This window comes from Conger conger, chromosome 3, assembly GCF_963514075.1.
Source record: "Conger conger chromosome 3, fConCon1.1, whole genome shotgun sequence".
In the NCBI taxonomy this organism is placed as follows: Eukaryota; Metazoa; Chordata; class Actinopteri; order Anguilliformes; family Congridae; genus Conger; species Conger conger.
Window position 1 is genome coordinate 36,226,295 of NC_083762.1, and position 22,364 is coordinate 36,248,658.

The following is a 22,364-nucleotide window of genomic DNA, read 5'->3' on the forward strand; positions in this document are numbered from 1 at the left end:
TGTGTTAAAACATTGTTACAAGACCATTGTAAATCCCTTCCTATCAATGAAAAAGGCTCACTGACATGTCGACTTACCCTCTGCCTGTGTTTATAGTCCTTAAATTTTGGTTTCAAAATATGCAGTTGACAGGCTGGCACTCTGTACCAAAGCATTGTATAGTTGTACAATAATTCAAGCTCATTGGTTGAAAATTGTTTCTAACTGCCACAGCCAATGGTGTTTCAACTCCAGCACGTTCACGGAGAAGGGGGAGAGATAAACAGTGTTGTGGCTTGAGCGTGTTTGTTGCACAATAAGATCCGCACAGCCATTGGGCCCTTGAGCAAGGCCCTTAACCCTGCATTGCTCCAGGGGAGGATTGTCTCCTGCTCAGTCTAATCAACTGTATGTCGCTCTGGATAAGAGCGTCTGCCAAATGCCAATAATGTAATTGAATATTTATGGGGACACTTGAAGACTAACAAAAGCCAAGCATTCCGTAACATCACAAGATGCCCTTTGGAACATAATGATGGGATATCATGGAACAAATTAGTGGAATTTTTTAATGATTCAACTTTTCGCTGAAATTGTTATGCTGATAATATAATTGAATTAGAAAATAATGCAAAATATAAACATTTTCACTGCTGGTCTCAGACTTTTGAACCCCAATGTACATATAATGACAGAGCATTTATATAATATGTATGAAGTGAACTGTAATGTGTGTCAGAATGTGTATCTCAGCCAGACAAGGTGCAGGCTGGTGAAGCAGTATGGGTGTACAATACAAGGGAATGATCCGGAAGACAAATTAAAAAAGAGAAATTAGCCAGTTGGACCACTGACATGTGCTGTGTGTGTATGAAATCCAGCACAGCGATGCAATTCAACACAAATGTCTCATTCCTTTGATAGATTAGCCTATTCCCTGTTAGCACAGTGTCTATTCCTCACCTTAGGCCCCTGGCTTCCTGTTGCTGCTGTTGTCTCCATGACAACAGTGTTATATGATACTCTGTGACTGGCCTGGATTTCAAATTCAGCTGATGCCTACCTGTATGGCTGGGAATATTTAGAGCCAATTCACCTTATTGAAGAGCTACAGCGGTTTATGAGGAAAATGTACACTTTATTTAGGGGCTGTTCCTTTAATATAATTGTATAAGAAAAGATATAATAACAAAAGATAGTGTTGTGCATGGACCACTTTCCTGTGCTGATGGTGTTTGTAGAAATGCACACCCATTTCCCCCGGGACAGTAGAAGGAATTCTTTTTCAAAGTATTTTCTAAGGAACGCTGTTTGTGCCTTTCTTTTGGTGCTGTTTAAAAAAATGAAATCTCTCTTATGACTGTTCTATGTTGAGGGGTAACAGGTTTCACCAATACTGTATAATCACAACAATCTCTGCCAAAGGTCATTCTCTCTTCTGTTCAAAGAACGTGCAGAAGAGGAAAGACTCATATAGAATTAAATATTCTAATTTCAATGTTGTTTCGCAGATTTTCTCCACTGCTACGGTATGTACTGGTTCATTTAAATGTTTCATGGTATACAACTGTAGTATAGCTTTATACACCTAGCCCACACTCGATGTGAATGAGGCACATTCAACAATGTACCAGTTGCTATGGAGACAAGAGGAATGCGCTGCAGTCTTGGATTAGAAATTCCTATGACCCAGCAGTCGAGCTCCGCAGCCTTCTGTCAGACTGACAGTTCTAACAGACTGCACCAAATTCTAGCCAATCAACTATAGGAACACTCACCCACGTGCTTGATTCACAAATTCTGGGGGATTTCTTAATTCAAGCCAAGCGCTTGCTGCGTAGGTAGTGGTTTAAGCTGTACACCGTGTTGAGTCACACAGCACACAAATCTAATAATAATGTCTGTTTAAGGAAAATTATAATAAAAGGCATTTTCATCTAATCTATATTTGAAGCAATACAAACCATACAATTGGCTTTCGTAGCAGAGCGGAAGTGTCATCCTCCAACGGATTTCTATGCGTGGAACATGAACATCTTTCTTTTCCTTTTTCTGAAATTTCAGACACATATTTCCTTGATGATAACATACATCTATTATAGAAACCACCACAATTTACATAATGCAAACAAAATTGGTCCAAGCACCATTTAACATTTAGCCTACATGCCTGCAACAATATAAATCAATGTCAACAGGGAGTTTTTATGTGGTTGATATTGATCATATTCATAATTTAACTTTACTATCGGTAACAAGTTGTAAATTCATTATCATTGTTCACAGACAGCAGGGAGTGAAGCAGAGTTCAACAGCATGGGCTTTTTCTGCACCAGAGCCAGCTACAGAGAGCAGAGAATTAAAGCAGTTTTGAACGGCAGCATTATGACAAGAAGCACAAAAACATGAATTCCAGTTGTGTTTAATTTTATTGATCCACCGGTTAGTTTTACGTTTGACTTTTCATTTTACATTGTTCACAATCATTGACAGTACACCAAATGTACCTGTATTTTTTAAAATAAATAAATAAAACAAAAATGCATTTTTAAATGTAATCGGAAAATATTTATAGGCTACATGGTTTTCTCCCAGATGGAAATGGTTGTTCTTCAAAGCTCTTCTTGGACACATACGATTAAAAAGACCCAGGTGAAAATGGAGTCAGATGGAAAAAGTGTCACAATAAAAAAACAGGTAGTTTCTGCAGTACATTTGGCGGTTTGACAGAAATGAAAAGAAACACGTTTGAAATCTGCTAATTAGGATTAGAGTTAAAAGAGCATGACCTTTTGTCATTTTAAGCACTCGCTTTTTGGCTGACATAACCCTCCACCCGATTGTTTCTTAAAAGAACCGGAGCTCATCATATTATCTTAGCAGAACATCATGAGTGTTTACATTTGTTATTTTACATATTAAACATATCACTAATGTTGGGACCATTCCAGAGAGCAGCTTACTTTACACATAAAGTCCCCAGTTTTAACTTCCTTAATTGAGAAACAAAGCAAGTGATTAAATGAACTCCCTATACTGGTGTGTAACAAATAGGAATAGTAACACAGATCTCAAATAAGTCAACTGAGTTGAAGGTTATATTGTTTTGGCATTTCAGGAAAATGGAGAGCTTTACTGGGTGAATTCTGCACACCGATGAGGGGGCAGATGCAGTTTCTACATTCACAAATACCAGTTACATTGCTTTTCTTTTGTTCATCTCCCATTAAAAATACAAATGAAAAAAAATATTCAAATGTAATTTCACGGATTTCGATAACATTTCTGTTGATAAATTTCATTTAAAATAAATGATATAAAACAATATGTTTTATAATATAACAGTTGGCACATAGGACAATATCTACTTTTTATGCCGCAGTAAATTTCTACATTCAAAGATCAAAGAGAGAGCATGAGGTTCAACAAGTGCAGGCTATGTGCAAATTATGTTGAAGGCCAGGACCATGGATAGCTCCCGTCAGTTACATAATAATGCTATTCTCGGGGTCTTGTTCCTCAAGATGAAAATAAATATCCACACAAATGATCTAAACATTGGCAAATCAGCTGTAATTACTGTAACTCTGTATCGCCTAACCCATTTTCAACGCTACCATTAAAGAACAATTATAATATTTTAAGCATGCATTTAGGCTAACGGACTGCCCATGACTGGAATCCTAATGTACTGTGATTCACAGTAGCACGAGGTATGTTTTTACACTGTAACAACACGAGACATCTTTTATCGAAAAAGGGACAAGTCTGGTTTGATTCACCGACTATAGTGCATGTTCTCATCGTAAATTCATACTCGGAGCCTACATTCAACCACCCTGAAACAATGGGTGAGGAGAGATATCCGTCTACTTTTTTTTTGGCTAGCGGTCCAGATTATTAGTCCATTTGCCGTTCGTCTCTTTTGATTCTCCCTCGTTTTTTAGGTCCTGGAACACCTCGGTGAAGAAATGCGGATCCGAATTTATCTGCAGCATTTTGGCACTCATTTTATCAATGACTTTAAGGGATCGCTCCCAGAAGAGTTCCTTGTTGGTTTCCACAAGAAAAGGTTTGAGAGGATAAGAAATCTCGTTACCCATGTACGAATAAGCCAGATAGAGACATGTCAGGAAGGTGGCCTGAAGTTCATATTCGCTTTCGATATCATCGGTCACCGCCTCTCTGCACAGCAAATAGACAAACACCAGGTTAGCCGGTGTAATGAATCCTTGGTCCTGCCAACCCTGGATAAGGAGGGACCGGTCCACGTTTCGAAACCACAGGATGATCTCGCTGGGGCTAAGCTCTTTGAGTTTAAAGCACCTCCGGCACATAAATTCACTCAGACAACGCAACAGCTCCCCCGTTGACGCTTGAACAATAACCCGTCTAGGGGAGATTAGAGATCGGTTGCTAGGTTGTTTTTTTACTGTTACTAGCTGTTTACCGTTCAGTGGGACCCTCTGGGTTTGATTTGAATTAAGATTCTGGTTGGGAACAGTCGGCACTGGTACCGCGAGCGGTCCTTGCTTCGGATCCCGATGTGATCCTTTCCAGTCGGAATTCGATTGATGTGATTTCTTTAAATTTTCATTATTTAGGTGTTCAACCTGGTTCTTGTTCGTATGCGGCGGTGGGGGGTTCGGGTTAATCTTCTTGGTACTCTTTTTCTTTGCCGAGGCGGCAACCAGTCGCTTCCACGTGAGGGCTGATAATATTACAGAATTTCGCTTCAGGCTTTTCTCTGGCTTGCCATTAGCCGTATGTCCTCCCTCGGTCTTATCATCATGGATGGCCGTCTTTCTTGTTGTTGGAGATATAGACAGTGCTGTACCCATCTCTGCCGCGCACGACCAACACCCAGTGGCCTTGAGGAATGCTGTCTCTTTCCCGGAGACCCGAAGACTGTGCTGAAATGATGGTTTCAAATCAGAGCCGCAGATTCAGTTCCATTGATGATGTGAGCGTACCACTGGGGAGACAGTGGGGAGAAGCTGCGAGGAATCGGACAGAAGTCGCCAGTTTAAAATTCCAGTAAACGGTATGAAGCCCATGCACTGCTACTCCCTCTACCGCAGCACCGTCCTCCGGCTTCAGACAGCGAGAGCAATGGGCAGGGCAGACAGATTCGAAGCAAGACAAAAAAAGGATAAACCTGCAAAGGCAGGATTAGTCGTCTGAGTCAGCCAACCCAAAGGCAAAACGGCAAAAGTGACAGCTGGCTGAACCAATCGTAGATGACTACAGAGGCTATTCTAATTTCCCAGTTAGTCAATTTTAGGTAGGCCTATTTTGTATCCCAATATAGATCTCTATTTACAGAGGATAAATCCGAAGGCAAACAATTGGCAATAATCGGGAACAGAGAAAGTTCCTTCTGTCTTCCCAATAGTATGACAAAATTAAGATACGGTGGGCTCCAGAATTATTGGCACCCTTTATAAAAAAGGGAGAAAAAAGGGTGCATATAATAAACAACATGAATAATTATCTATATTTTATGTTCAAACATATGGGAAATCTATATACTTTTATTTCAATACATTTACTCTCATGTTTTTTATTTAGTAATCCCATTTTTTAAACAACATTTGCCAACATTATCGGTACCCTTAACAATTATTGTAAATAAAATCAAACAAAGTTTGATTTTAATTTAGTTAATCTCAGTCTAAATTAACTACAGTCCCCTCCAAAAGCATTGGAAGAGCAAGCACAATTCCTTTGTTTTTGCAATACACTGAATACATTTGGGGTTGAGATAAAAATATGAACTCGAGAGAAGAGTTCAGAATTTCAGATTTTATTTTCCAGTATTTACACTGAGGTGTGTTAACCAACATAGCACCTATGGTATCAGACCACCCAATTTTTAAGTGAGCAAAAGTATTGGAACAGAGAGTATTGAAGTAAATTAAAATAAATAACACCTAATATTTGGTAGCATACCCCCTGCTTGCAATAACTGCATCAAGCCTGCAACTCATTGACATCACCAAACTGTTCCAGTCTTCTGTGATCTGTGATGCTTTTGAAGGCTTTTACTGCAGCTTCTTTCAGTTGTTGTTTGAAGTCCTTTGTTGTGTCGGCAGTATGTTTTGGGTCATTGTCTTGCAGCATGATGTTCCTCCCAATTAGTTTGGACGCATTTCTCGTAAGTTGTAAGTAAGTAAGACGTAAGTTGGCGGACAGAATGTTTGAATAGACTTCTGAATTCATCCTGCTGCCGCCATCATGACTTACATCATCAATAAAGATTAGTGTGCCCACTCCAGAAGGAGCCATGCGAGCCCAAGCCATGACACTTCCTCCACTGTCCTACACATGTTTCTGTTTTCCTTGGAGAACCTGTTTGATGTCTGTTGCTCAGTACGCCAGCGACATGTTGGTATATCTAAATGCAGTCTTCCCAGGCAAAACCCAAGGCTAAAACCACGAGTAGACATCAATGGAATGTTCAGTAAAATATGTTTTTCGGTGCTGTCAGGTTCCTGCTCTTATCATTGATTCCTTACATAGAGGGCAAAGCATCTCACGCTAAACATTTTATTTATTTCAGAGGGGAGCATTTCATTTCACGCTTTCTCTGAAAGTGAGCAAATCTGAAATTATGAGTTACAATATCTGGCTAGGTTTAGCTATAGAGTAATTGCTCATCTACTGATTTCTCTATTTAAATTATTCAAGGAACAATTAATAATTAGTTCATTTGTGGATTTAGTTGATTTATGTAGTGCACAATTGCCAACAAATAATGACATAAAACCAAGGTGGTTAGAGAGCCAGGCAGAGAGCGAGACTGATATGTGATAGATCTCAAGCAAGCTAGCAAGAGATAAGATAATCCTTTGTATATTTATCTCAGTAGCACAGCTGAATGCTGCAGACCACATACTTGGACTCCACAGAACAGTGAAACCAAAACAGAGCTACAGCAAGCTAGCACAGAAGCTCTCTCTGTGCCAGGCAGGCAGCCATCACTGTGATCATATGTTCATGTGAGAGGCGCTGAAATGGGCCCAAATTTAGGAATATTGCCACAGTTATTTAAAAGAATCAGTCACAGAGGAGAAGGCATAGGATTAACACTTCAACCCATAATTTTTTGTGTAAAAATATTATTGACTTTATATTTCCATAGAGAATATCGGCCTCTTTTTTGGCCTTTCATTGACAAAGACAGACATTACAATGGGGAGGGCGGTGTTTCAAGTGCTTTTTGCAACCAGACATTGCAGTTCACTCTTTAGCCACTTGGGGCTAGGGCTTCCCTGTGGAGTGACTTGTTGGTGCTTGGTCTGTGTTCACTTTTGCCCAGTGGATCGTTCTTGATACACGTCTGAAATCATGTGACCTTGACTCATCCGCTATGCTGGAGGGCAACCTGTCCAGACAACTGCTTGTTTTTCTGCCAAAGATTATTGTTTTTAAATCTCAGGTCAGTTACAGCGTATATAAATACAGCGATAATACAGATTCATTATGGTTATTTTCTGCATAATTCATGGTAGCTCAAATCAAGTTCATCAGGAGAGGGAAAAGTCATTCTTTAATCAATTTAAATTTACTACCCAGCGTCAGGGAGAAGAAATGCAAAGGTTGTCAACAGAAAGAAGAGCAAGGAGGAATTGCAATATTAAGTAGGCAAGATCATACACCAGAAAATTGGAATGCATGTACATGTTTGTTCTGATCACTTTGTCACTGGTAAGCTTACTTAGCTTAGTGTCTTCTATCGTATCATTTTCTCATATTCAAGCTAGCAGGAGCGCGTGAGCTGAGAAATCCTTAGGGCCAGTTTTAGCAAGTTTAAAGTCCAAACTAGAGGCTACTTATATGTATCCTAACTGGTTTTGGCTAAGTCATTAGCCGACTAAGACAAGTGGATAATCAACGATCAAAATGTTATTTCCTCGTGGTTAGATTGTTACTGAAATATAATATCCATAAATGAGACCTGAACTTCACTACCAAGTTGAAAAATGCCACTGAAAACGAATGCTGTGTGTAGAAAATAAATGATGTTTCACCATTAGTAACTGTGATTACACCTACTGAGTGTTGGTGTAGGCTAATTAGAAATTAATTTAATTATTAAGTTAGTTAGTTAATTATGTGGTGGCTTATTTCCGTGTTGTCACCGCTTTTATGTTTTTAATACATACATACATAAGATCTTTCCCCTTAGATCTTTGTTTTCTTCTATTACAGGTCAACCATCCAACCTTTATATAAAAACTGATATTGACTGAGCACCATCATAATAATTTTTAATGGATGCCATCTCATCTAGGCCTATTTTGACCCCTGTGTTTGACCACTGGAATGAATGGGTTACTTTGGCTGCATGTACTAAAACATGTCCAAGAATCTCATTGTCATGGAAATTATCACATGATTAAGAATGATCCATATATGCAATACATTCTCCTAAACATTCTTCACTCCTCTAACTGCTTTGTGGATAGAGACGTGAGAAGTGAAAGCTTTTTACAGAAGACTGTCACAAAGACGCTTTACAGTGTAACAGAAGGGAAATACCAGACCTAATCCCCCAGATAGCACATGAGTATAGATAGCACTCATCATTTTTGAGTTTATTGTTTCTGTAAAAATCCAGGAATAGGGGAGCCTCAGTGGCGCGACGGGCTAAGATGCAGTGGACTTGCGGTTGCGGTTCGTTGCAGTTGCACACCGTTGACCGGGGTTAGATTCCCGGTCCTGCCAAAAGCCAAGTTTGGCTGGCTCTCATGGAGCTGCATAATTGGCTCGCGGAATCACGGTCACGAGCATGAGACGAGACAGCTTGAAGAAGGCGTGTTGCTCTCCTTCGGGCCGCTGAGGGACGGGGTGTGGGCGGTGTATCCAGTTAATACTAATTAGATTAGATAGGGTACAATTGGCTACCAAATTGGGAAAAACCGGAAATAAATTTCAAAAAAATCCGGGAATAAAATTTTTATTTATTTTCTATTTAAAAAAATTGATAAAAATCGGATAAAAAATATGACAGTGGCATGTACAAGAAAAAGGTCGAACATAATGACGCAAAGTCATTGTAGTGCAAAATACTTAGGAATCCTGCTTAATCCCTTAACCCTTGTGTTGTCTTAAGGGTCAGAAATAACCCACCACTATGTTTTAACAGCAGAGAAAACCCCCTAAATGGCATTTTTTCAACTTTAATTTTGATGACAAAATTTCTGATGAGTGACAGGTTATTTCTTCATGCAAAATATATTTTAAAAAAGAAAGAAAAAAAGACAAGGGGAGTATACAGACTGTTAAGACTAGACAAGGGTTAAGATGCTCAGCCAGAGTGCCTTAATTTCCATTCAATCATTTTTAACAGTTTTTAACAGTTTTAACATTTTTAACATTAAAACTAACGGTTCTACTTGTAGACACCATTGTTTTAGCAACAACAGGTCCTTATTTTATAACATGTGTGGTGATAAATCTAGCATGGGATCTCAACTTCTATGCATTTTAGAACTTCACAGACAACATGAATTAGGCCAAAATTGGTATTATTTGGTATTATTGTGCATGAGGTAAAAAAATCCCTAGTGGGGAGAAAAACCAAAGCCACATTTCAGCTGTGTTCCGTAACTGAGTAAACAGAAAACATATTTTAAATTACTATTTAATTTATTTAATGACACCTAAATCACCCCTGTGAAGAAGTATTTGCCCCCTTATACTTTAGCAGCAATAACGGCATCCAAACATATTGTACATTACATTACATTGTACAATTTGATATTAGTCTTTCACATCACTGCAATCCCACTTATATTTGGAAAACTGCTTTAATTATGTCATGTCTGCCTGCTTTAGTCCGTTCTGGGTGTTGCCTCTCAGGGCCACCAGAGGGCACTCCTCTTGTACACTCTGTTTTCCGTGTGCAACAGGCACTAATGATCCGATATTATTAACAGGTGTGGCTAGCTATGAATTATGAAGACTGGTCATTTAAAAAGAAATCTAAAAAAAGAAAAGAAAACATTAAGCAGGAACTTCTGTTTAGGGCTAGAGTGAGGCGTTGGTATCCCTGCTCTGCCTTATTTTGCCCTTGTCTGAGTTCTCACTCTAAGATGCGCAGTCCGGTCTTTGGGCTGCCTGAGTCTACTTGGTATTGGAAAAAACGCATCCAGGTATTGGAGATTCTCAGAGGTCTTTTCTTTATTTCTTTTGATTTCTCCTTTGTTTCTTTGGAATTGTTTTTTTTTCTCATGGAGAATACGTTAAGTCGGTATGACTTTTCGCACGCTTTTATTGAAGTTTGTTTGTTTGTTTTAGTTTGGCAAGCTTAGCCAGGAACTGCTCTTCCTTTTCTTTTCTCCCTTCCTCACTAGTAGTTTTCCCACAGTTTGTGGGTGACTATTGAACATGGTCGCTCCTGGTCCTCTGCCCCCACTCCCTTACAAATTGAGACATTCATGTGTTTGGTATGCCATGATCAAAGATATTGCCAAGAGGTGAGCCTAACACTAGGAGAACACTTGGAACAGTGTTGAATAATCCCAGGAGTGGCTAGCCAACTGCAGGCCTCTCTAGCCTCAGCTATATAAATCTTTCACTCTACAATAAGAAAGAGGCAAAGAAGAGATTTGCAAGCAAGGAGCAAGGTGGAAACCACTGCTAACCAAGAGCCACATCACTGCTCATTTCACAATTGCAAATTGCAAAAAAGCACCTGGATGATCCCCAAACCTTTTTTGACAATGTTCTGTGGATGAATGGACAGATAAAAAGTTGAACCTTTTATACATTACGAGTCCCATTATATCTGGCATAAAGCAAAATAACTGCATTTCACAGTAAGAATATCATACCAAAAGTCAAACATGGTGATTTTAGTGCGATGGTGTATGGATGCTTGTCGTTATTGAAGGAACCATGAATTCTGCTCTGTACCAGAAAATTCTCAAGGATAATGTCTCGTCATCTGTCCATGAGCTCAAGCTGAAGCATAATTGTGTTATGTAACAAGACAATAATCCAAAACACAAAAACAAGTACTCATCTATTTGACTGAAAAAAAAATGGTATAGGTTTGGAATGGTCTAGTGAAAATCCTGAAAAGACGCAAATAGAGATGTTGTGGCAGAACCTGAAAAAAACAGTTCATGCTCAAAAACCTGCCAATATGTCTTTATAGAAGCCAGTCATTATATTTAAGGGGGCAATTTTCTTTCACTGGGTGACATAGATGTTTTTAGTCTTTTCATTAAATCAATGAAATAATTTTTAAAAGTATGTTTTATGTTTACTCTGATTCCTTTTTTCAAATATTACATTTTGTCAAAAGATTCAACCATTTTGTGTGGAAAAATTTGCAATAATAGAAGAAACTATCAAGGGGGCGAATACTTTTTCACAGCACCGTATAGACCTGAAGTAGCCAACTCTGATCATGTGGTCCTGAAAGTAGGCTAAGCTGCCTACTTCCTGCTGTGCCATAGCCCAGCTTATTGAGCTTCACATGACCTTTGATTATTTTGAACCTTGGAATAATCACCTAGCTAGTAGATACATGCTGGGGATTATTAGCAAAGGCTAAAGTTGTCTGTTATTATGAATGTGAAAATAATAACATCAAAAATACGACAACGGAAATAGTTTAAATGTAAAACTGATCTATGGCTTGATTTGTTGTATGTGCTTGAGCTGGAACACATACTGGTGGCACTGCTGTATAGAGTACAGCAAAGCAAAGCAAGAGTGAATTATTACATATTTAGGTATGTGCACCACAGTGTGTCACAATGTGTTTGCATTATTATTTTTAAATGGTATCAATGGTTGATCTTCGATTATCATAAGGGGCAATTTTATATGCTTTTAATGGACAAAAAGCACTTTATTCAGTTTGAGAAATTTTGGATAGGTATTTAGACCCATAGATATCTTAGACCATATAGTGACAAAAATGCAATCATTTAAAAAAATTTTAATTATGCAAAAGTTTCATTAGTCAAAATGGTTGATCTGTAGTACAAATATATGATTACTATTTCCAGCAATGTACAATTCAGCAATTTTGGATGGATTTGGAGACACCAAGGGACACTTTAGTAGTTTTGCATATCACCTTCAGATTTTGCAACTTAAGCTCAAAGTGTTTATGATTCATAAAATAGGTTTACATGAATACATTCAAAATAAAGGACAACTATATTTTCATAATTAATTATGATTAAGTATAAGTATACAGGGGGGCAAGGATGGTGCAGTGGTTATCATTGTCGCCTCACAGCAAGGGGTTCGAATCCCCGTCGGCCGGGGCCTCTCTGTGTGGAGTTTGCATGTTCTCCCCGTGTTTGTGTGGGTTTCCTCCGGGTACTCCGCTTTCCTCCCACAGTCCAAAGACATGCAGGTTAGGCTGATTGGAGAGTCTAAATTGCCCGTAGGTATGAGTGTGTGAGTGAATGGTGAGTGTGCCCTGCGATAGACTGGCCACCTGTCCAGGGTGTATTCCTGCCTTTCGCCAAATGTATGCTGGGATAGGCTCCAGCCCCCCTGCGACCCTGTTCAGGATAAGCGGGTTAAGATAATGGATGGATGGATGGATATAAGTATACAAAATTAAGTATTGTAAATGGTACACATCTCTTGTTTCATATTAGCCATTTCTACCAAGTCTGTCTGATTCTTACTTCTGGAGTTATAAAGCCTAAAATAGAACACAAAAATGGACAAGAGTTGCCAGATTTGGCATCTGCTTGAGTTAAGACTAAAGAGATGTGTGAAATGTTGTAAGTTTGTCAGGATGCAAAGTGAATTACAATCCCCAGTCATCGTTTTCAGACAGAACTGAGTCCAAATTTCCACAGCATCTCCATTCACAGTCATCGACCCTCTCTTGACACTGTTGCTTATGAGCCTGCCTCCAGGGCCACTATACTCACCATCACACTGCACAGGACAGGCTCACCATTATCCCAACTGCATGGAAGGACTATGTACAGCTTATTGGTAACACTTAAGAATAGAAAGAAGCAACGTGCATTTGCAGTGAAATTATGGAGTTCCCTTCTTCCCTTTGGATGTCTATGTACGTTTGATGAAAAAGGGGAGCATGGATTCCACACCAAAACTTCTTTAATCTCTGCAGGAATAGACTGTGCCCCACACAATGTTCTGCAGCTGTTAATTGGTGTGAAGTCCCGCTTGCTCTCGACATCACAGCTTGTAGATAAGACGGCAGAAAGCGGTTTCACACCACACTTGTGCTGTAATCTTATGGGAGCTTCTATTATTACTGAGGTGCAATGTTCTGGAAGTAAAACGCAACGACCTTACACAAAATTGAATCAAACAGTCTAGTAAACCACACAGTGCATGTTGCAGTAAGATAAAATATAATCCAATGAATGTCACAAAAGTGTTATATTACAAACATTCACTACAATGTTGACTATCGATCTTACTGTAACATGGACCTTGAATTATTAACGGTGTATATTTTTTTCCTGGTTCTGTAGTCCATTATCATGGGTCCAAAATGAGTTTGGGCCTTTTCTGCACTTGAAAAAGACACAACCGGTTCTGTTTACACAAGTTAATGGAAGGCCTCTCATTTGGACATGTTTAACACCCCATTTGAAGTTGTTTGTGTCGTTTGTGTATTAAGATGAAATGTAATACATCGTATAACTGTATGGTAATATGTACCTAATATGCACTCACATCAAAAGCCATATTGATGTGATGATCAATGTAAACAATGTGATTGGGAGCCACAAATGTGAATCAATATATGCACTCATGATTGGTAAAACGCACTTAGATCCAGATAAATGTGATAAATAGACATGCATAGATAATATATACCCTATCTGTAATATATATAGATATGTGAAAGTATATTGTTGTATGAAGCCACTCACTGTTAGCCACTCACTGTTTGAATACACTTAGTAAAGCCACTCACATTTGCATGCACTACACAAAAAGACCAATTGAGGCCCCTCCAGGGGCTGAGATGGCCCGTCAGGGGAACACGAACTGAGAGGAGTTTGGAACTCTTCCAGTCCAGTCCTGGGTCCTGCAGGCCCTCGAGGAAATGGTGGAGGGAACAAGTATTTTTAGAACCACACTGATTCCACAATACTAAGCTCAATTGGTGCCAAACCAATCAGAGTTGACTATCCTTTTCGTGTTATGAAGTCATTGTGGTGCAGTGAAAAGATACACCTGTTGGAAACTGTATAGAAGCCTGTCTGTAACTGAACAATTTTGAGACACCACGACTTTATGATCGTTGTTAGAGAATAAAGTCTGATATTCTGGAAGATTCTGCCTCATCCTCGTTATTTAAAAACTTTAAAGAAATTCTGAACAAAGTCTGGGAATCTTTGTTTTCAATTGGAATATCACAACATTTGTCACACCATTTGCCTGTATTGTAATAATTTTCATTGTACAGGCATTTGCAGTTCTCCACTAATACTGCTGCACCACCTGCTGGTCAGTCTGTAGTATGACACACATTACAAGACATTACAGCTGTTTTCACAATGCCACTCAAGTTCGTGTTTGGCAGTGCTTCTCGATTATCCACAGCCACTTTGGGAATTCAGCATTGCTTCAGTGACTCAATACCATGTTTCTGGCCCTTATCATCCGCTTGCTCCTCAGCGGGTAGCCAGATGAAGGAGTGCGGCCATTTTAAAGGGCAAGGCTATCTCACTTATTCTCAAGCGTTTTAATGTATCATTTATGTACACTGTATGTACATGCTCTGACCTAAATGTGCTCTGTCTCAAATGTTTTAATAGTAGAAGCCTCTTCTTTAATTGAAGTTTTCAACCGTGTGTGCACTAAATAGGTTTTTGGGATAGTGACACTTATATAGAAATTGCCAGATACAATATTTACAGATATTTCTTATTTTGAGAAATTAAGAAATGTGGCAGAGAAATGACAATGAGTCAATGCAGATAAATGTATGCACTTTTCCTGTTTGGCATAATCATATTTGAAGTGGCGTGTAGCCAGGGAAGAGAGCAGTTTGCACTCAAGCTTAATCAATGTGCCAGATACAAAATGAATGGGTGATTCCAGAAGGAAACCTACTTTTTTGTCAAGTCAACAGCTAAGCTGCAAACAGCAAATTTTACAACTATGTGGTTCTGACATTATATTTTTTACTGATTTCATTGAGTCTGTGGTGGATTCTGCCCTTCTCTCCATCACCATTCATTGAGATGTGTCATGCAGTGGGTCAAGAGCATTTGAATTCCAACCATGTTTTCTGGTTTCCTGTCCATGGGATGCCAGCCTTCCACATTATTATTAGTATAATTATTTTTTTAAATAATAGCCTTAATATTAAGTTGACTAAGAATGAATAACATACTTTTGGAATTTTAACTGACTTTAAACTGTTTCCCTTCTCAAGTCAACACTGAGATGTTTTGTTCAGTTTTGACACTCAAATTCAAATTCAAATTCAACACTATCGTTGTGTTAAAACATCACCACAGTCTAAAGTGTTATTGTGTTGATTTTGTCACCCACTGTGTCAAAGTCACTGGTTTGTTAAAAACAACCAGACTAGTTGTATGTGTATGCCGAAGGTTACAGAAATTTCTGACAGCCCCAGATCTGAGTGTGACAAACCACCCACATTTCATGCTGTTTCCATGGTAACAGGAACCATGATTTACATTAACATGAACAAAAATCAAACAAACATCTGAGACTTTCTGTTTCATTTTCACCCACCCCTTTCCCAAAATATTTATTTTTTGCATGAATTAATTCACATTTCCGTTCTCTGTAGAGGACAACTGCTGCAAATGAAAGAGTCTCACTACATGGCAGTACTATCCACAGTACACTTGCCGTTACATACAAACCTGCAGATTTCGACCAAAACAACTTACTCTAACAATGATGCATTTTCAAATATTACCATTTTGTCCTGTAACTGTATTGATATATCAGTGAATAAGTATCAAAGATTCATCAGTTGATATTGATAACTAACTAATCAATTGATATTCATAAGTATTGATATATATTTGTGTTTGTGGGAGGCAGGAGGTTTACAGGTTTATATTAGGCCCATCTCGAAAGACATGCATGTCCTAATGTCCGAAATAATTCCTATAATTCATCCACATTTTTTTTTTGGCAGCCACACAACAATTTATTAGAAGCAATTAGATAATATCCCTACTGCAATCAATTGAACAAAGCAATTGTTCATTGAATTGCTTGTTTTGTATTAGACAGTCCTCAGCTGTTCAAAAGCATTGCATCAGTATATTTACTTTATGAATTATTTAACATGTGCTTTTGACTTTATATTTCAGTATGGACTGTGAAATATAGATTGAGAATTCATTTTCAGAAGCTAGCTGCGTCTGAAAATAATTTGGAAACGTAAGAAAAACCCATTACTGTGGTCATGCTCTCATGCTGTTTTCCAGCAGAGGGCAGTACCTGATTGAACATTTTGGATTTTTGAAAATAATCTCTACCCTCCTTTCCAAAGAGATAACAAAATGTAACCATCTAAACACATGGTTTTGGTCAATACTCTGTTGATGAAAAAGTATTTGAACGTGAGTACCAAGGAATATTTAGATGGAAACACACAAATGCCCAGATGAATCTGTCCCCCTTATACAAATAGTACTAATATTATCGCTGTTAAATACTGTATACTCTAGAGACTGCTGTGCTTGAAAATCCCAGGAGTTCAGCAGTTTCTGAGATACTCAAACCACCTTTTCTGGCATCAACAATCATTCCACGGTCAAAGTCACTTAGATAACATTTCTTCCCCATTCTGACATTTGCTCTGAACAACAGCTCTTGATCACATCTGCCTTCTTTTTTGCATTTTTTTGCTGCCACATGATTGGCTGATAATATATTTGCATTAACAAACTTGTATACAGGCCTACCTAGTTCAAAAATCGAGTGAGCAGCTACGGGCAAAAAAGGCACTGTTAATGAGAAAGGACAGAGGAGAGGGGCCAGACTGGTCAAAGCTGAGAGGAAGGTGACAGTAACGCAAATAACCACACATAACAACACTGGTATGCAGAAGAGCATCTCTGAACATACAACGCATCAAACCGCAAAGCGGATAGGCTACAGAAACAGAAGATCAATACGTCTAAAAAAGAAGTCTTATAAATACCTAATAAAGTGCTCACTTAGTGTACGATGTTGTTGAACATACGATGTTTGTATTTCTTTTCTCAACAGTAGACCACAGCCGACTACTGCTGTTCCAGTAATATCTCAAAAGTCAGTTCATCTGGTCTACCGCCCCGTTCTCTTTAAAGTGTTTTTTTTCCCTTGACAACTTCTTCTTGACATGCTTTTTAAAACACCATGAGCGCTCAATCCAAAAGTGATCAGCCAGAAAAGTACATCTGAGCCAGAAAAGTACATCAGAGACCTATTTCCAGGAATTAATTAGATAATTTGTCTTCCACAAAATATTCCCTGTTTCCATGGAGCTCATTACACATTCACCTCATAACATATGGAGATTCCCATAAATTGTAACAAAACATTTCCAAATAAATTGGTAAAAAAAACAAAAAAAAAACACATCTGGCCTTCTCACACCAACTTCTGCCTGTGGACGTACTCATGTGACAACAAACACAGTTAAGCACAGTTATGCAAAAAGCATACACGCTTTAGCCAAGACCTGAATTATTCTCCTTCTGAAGCTACCTTTATAATTGCTTGTAAAAATTCGACTCGCTGAAAACGCAAGATCCTACTGTATATCTGCGACTTAGAGTTAAATAGTTCAATAGATCTTTCCAGCATTACTTGGTTAATTTGGACAGTTAAATACACTCAGTGAGCACTTTATTAGATATCTATAAGACTTATCTTTTAGATTTCTACTGTTGTAGCCTATCCACTTACAGTTATAATGGGGTGTGTGTTGTAATGTGTGGTCATTTGTGTTACTGTCACCTTCCTGTCAGCTTTAACCAGTCTGGCCATTCTCCTCCGATGTTCTTCATTAATAAGGCATTTCTGTCTGCAGAACTGCTGCTCACTGGATTTTCTGTTTGGTTTTTTTGCACCATTCTTTGCAAACTCTAGAGACTAGTGTGCGAGAAAATCGCAGGAGGTCAACAGGTTCTGAGATACTCAAACCACCCTGTCTGCCACCAACAATCATTCCACGGTCAAAGACACTTAGATCACATTTCTTCCCCATTTTAATGGTTGATGTAAACATTACCCGTAGCTTCTGACCCATATCTACATGATTGTATGCATTGCACTGCTGCCACACAATTGACTGCTGCTATTCCAGTAATATCTCAATAGTCAGTTCATCTGGTCTACCCCCCCCTCCGTTCTCTTTAAAGTGTTTTTTTTCCCTTGACAACTTCTCCTTGACATGCTTTTTAAAACACCATGAGCGCTCAATCCAAAAGTGATCAGCCAGAAAAGTACATCTGAGCCAGAAAAGTACATCAGAGACCTATTTCCAGGAATTAATTAGATAATTTGTCTTCCACAAAATATTCCCTGTTTCCATGGAGCTCATTACACATTCACCTCATAACATATGGAGATTCCCATAAATTGTAACAAAACATTTCCAAATAAATTGGTAAAAAAAACCAAAAAAAAAACACATCTGGCCTTCTCACACCAACTTCTGCCTGTGGACGTACTCATGTGAAAACAAACACAGTTAAGCACAGTTATGCAAAAAGCATACACGCTTTAGCCAAGACCTGAATTATTCTCCTTCTGAAGCTGCCTTTATAATTGCTTGTAAAAATTCGACTCGCTGAAAACGCAAGATCCTACTGTATATCTGCGACTTAGAGTTAAATAGTTCAATAGATCTTTCCAGCATTACTTGGTTAATTTGGACAGTTAAATACACTCAGTGAGCACTTTATTAGATATCTATAAGACTTATCTTTTAGATTTCTACTGTTGTAGCCTATCCACTTACAGTTATAATGTGGTGTGTGTTGTAATGTGTGGTCATTTGTGTTACTGTCACCTTCCTGTCAGCTTTAACCAGTCTGGCCATTCTCCTCCGATGTTCTTCATTAATAAGGCATTTCTGTCTGCAGAACTGCTGCTCACTGGATTTTCTGTTTGGTTTTTTTGCACCATTCTTTGCAAACTCTAGAGACTAGTGTGCGAGAAAATCGCAGGAGGTCAGCAGGTTCTGAGATACTCAAACCACCCTGTCTGCCACCAACAATCATTCCACGGTCAAAGACACTTAGATCACATTTCTTCCCCATTTTGATGGTGATGTGAACATTACCCGTAGCTTCTGACCCATATCTACATGATTGTATGCATTGCACTGTTGCCACACAATTGACTGATTAGTTAATCGCATGAATAAGAGGGTGTAAGAAAGTAAAAATGTTCCTAATAAAGTACTCAGTGAGTGTATAACTATTCCTAGAATAGTCACAAAGCTTCTGTCAATAGCACAACACTATGCTACTCTATTGCACTACAGAAAAGTACACCTGCATCATTAATTATAACCTTAATACTCCTGGAGTGACTACAGAACACTACTCCCACTACTCCCAGAACAATCCCATTCGGACCTGTAAAAGGAGAGAATTATATTCAAACTGAATTGCTAGGTGACAGATTGTGCAACACGGACCAATGCAGAGCAGCACGGCCTTCTGAAATGCTTTGACTGCTTGTGTGAGAACAGGCAGTGAGACAGCAGCAGGCGGCAGGGGTAAACGAGGGTCAGTCAGCAAGAACAGGGGCCACTTTGGGGTGGAGGAGGTGCTACTAGGAAAACAGCCAGAACAAAAGGTTACTATATAACAACAGGAGGAGCCAAGAGCCTGAGATGGAGACTCAGCGAAGGGAAATAGACCCATTGCCATTAGAATTACGCCAATGCTTCTTGCTAACATGTATATATTAGTTAGGTCGGCAAGGTTAAAAAAAGGTTTAAACAATATACAGTACTGTGCAGAAGTCTTAGGCACCCTAGACTTTATTATATATATGTTTATTTTTTGTGTGTGTTAGTATAAAAGAACACATTTGAGATTTGCAAATATTCATTTTCCAAAAATATACATTTTTGAGAGACATTTTTGAATTTAATTTAAAAAAGTAACATATTACTGTAAGCAATTGAGTACTTTCTATATAAAAACTTGATCAAGGCTGTCTGAGATCAGAAGCAAGGAGCCAAACAAAGTCTGCAGAAGAACTGTGGCAAGTTCTCCAACATGCTTAGAACAACCTCCCTGCTGATTGTCTTATAGAACTGCAGGACAGCGTTGGCTATCTCAGAGAAGTGACGTAGTTTTAACGCCGAAAGGTGGTCACAAAAAAATATTGATTTGATTAAGTTTTTAACTATTCTGTCAAATTACTAAAATACAATGTAAAATGTATAGTACGTTTATTTAGGACGTTTCACTTAATTATTTTTGAAAGAATCTTATCTGTAGAGAATGTTATACAGGTGCCTACGACTTTTGCACAGTACTGTATATCTATATATACACTCAGTAAGCACTTGACAGTGACATTTGGTCTGCAAAACAGCTGAACCTCTTGACCATATGCATGCTTTTATGCATTTAGTTGCTGCCACATGAATTGCTGATTAAATATTCACATTACCAAGCTGGTATACAGGGATACTCAATAAAGTTGTCACTGGGTGTATATTTGCCATTTACTGAAAATATAATTGAATTCAGGATGGTGGTTTCTAGGCATTGGTGTCTATTTTTATGTAATGATTCATGATTTGAAAAAAGATTTTCAAACAATGTTCTCAAGTAAAATAAATATAATCATCTTATCTTATATTTCACTTTTACTCCAACAGTGTACAGTATCTGCAATTTATATCAAATTAACATTATAGGCCCATCTTTAATGACATTTTTCCACACTGACAAAAACTACTGTAATTCATATGACAATAAAATAATGTTCATATCGATAGAGCTAAAACAATAATTTATGTCAGAATCACATTTATTCTAAAATTATTTTGAATTCCTGTCACAACAAAATTACTTTCACTCTGACAGAGAATATCTATCATTTATATCGGAACCACATTACTTTCACTCCTTCCATGATTATCTAACATTTACATCAACACCAATTTACTCCAACATGTATTAACAGTAATTTATATCTAAGCCACATTAATTTGAACTGTTTAACAGTTTGTGGAATAAATGAAATTTTTTTGCTAGCTCTCAAGAATGCAGAGAAAGTGAGTCATCTTATATCTCTCAACTTACACACTGGTGACCCCATTTTACTCATGGACATTTCTGGAGTTTAAAAAATATGATAGCTGTTTCTCTCAAATTGCCTTTGGATAGTGGAAACAAAACTTGAACTCGCATTGGCTGAAGCTCAGTCAGCACTCTCTGAAATCACAGAAGACAGAAGTATTGTCATGTGGTCAAGTCGTTTATCAACTCCCCCACAGTTTGAGTTGGCAGTTTACTCTAACACCCTCCTGAGCAAAACAAATACACAACACTGAAAGCCTAGCTCAAAGAGAATTTTGACCTTTCTAAACCTGAATGTGTGGGCCAACTAAGAAACTACAAACCCTCAGAGTTGATGGATCACTTGCTAGCTCTCCTGGGTGACCATAAGCTGTGTTTCCTCTTCATAGAATTGCAACTCCCAGAGCATTTGCAGCCATGCCAGGGAAATTCTGTCATAGCGTATTTCCAACAGCGCGCCAAAGAGGATGATAATTTTTCCTCAGCTGGTAGAAAATGCTTCACAACACCTTGCAGGGCATCACTCTCATTGAGCTGGAAAGGCCAGCAAGCTCCACCTCTGCTATCTCCATGGTCCAATGAGGAAAGTCTTTGGGGTTGCATTTCTAACACACTAAGTTTGGCAGCAAAACTATGCAACGGGTCAGGAAATGGGACAGCCATCTTTGTCAGCTGTATTGGTGGCTTGCTGTTCTTTATGGATTTTATGTTTCTTCTGCAGCATGGGCATCTAAGCGAGCATGTGACCTGTGTCAAATGACATCCAGACAGGGAAATGTGGCCCTGCCCTTGAAACTCCAAACAGCAGTTTTTGTTTGAGCTCTGCCACACAAGGTTGTACTCCCATGCTCACTACTGAATTCACCCACCTGGTAGAGTTCCTGGACCTTAAAATGGCCACCTTCTCAACCACTGCCCCCAAGCATGGGGTGGAAAGTTGCCATCGCTACGGCTTAATCTCATCAGCCTGTTGGTTTTACCCTTCCACCTTGTACCAAACCCAGTAGTGGCTGACAACCATGCGCCAATGACCAGCACCTCAATGATGCCACAATCCCTGACCAATACCCAGTCCAAAATGTTTTTGTTCCTGAAAAAAAAACA

The 22,364-nt window shown here is 38.6% G+C and overlaps 1 protein-coding gene across 1 annotated transcript; it reads right to left on the reverse strand.

Moving 5' to 3' along the window:
• Positions 1–2,389: 2,389 nt before the first annotated feature.
• On the reverse strand, positions 2,390–5,084 carry LOC133124709 (cyclin-dependent kinase 5 activator 1-like). The gene has a single exon (XM_061236132.1). It carries the CDS (start codon positions 4,818–4,820, stop codon positions 3,864–3,866), a length of 957 nt encoding a protein of 318 aa, XP_061092116.1. The 5' UTR covers positions 4,821–5,084; the 3' UTR covers positions 2,390–3,863.
• Positions 5,085–22,364: the final 17,280 nt, after the last annotated feature.

Coding starts and splice junctions, on each gene's coding strand:
- LOC133124709 (XM_061236132.1), bottom strand. CDS start 4,820: ATGGGTACAGCACTGTCTATATCTCCAACAACAAGAAAGACGGCCATC.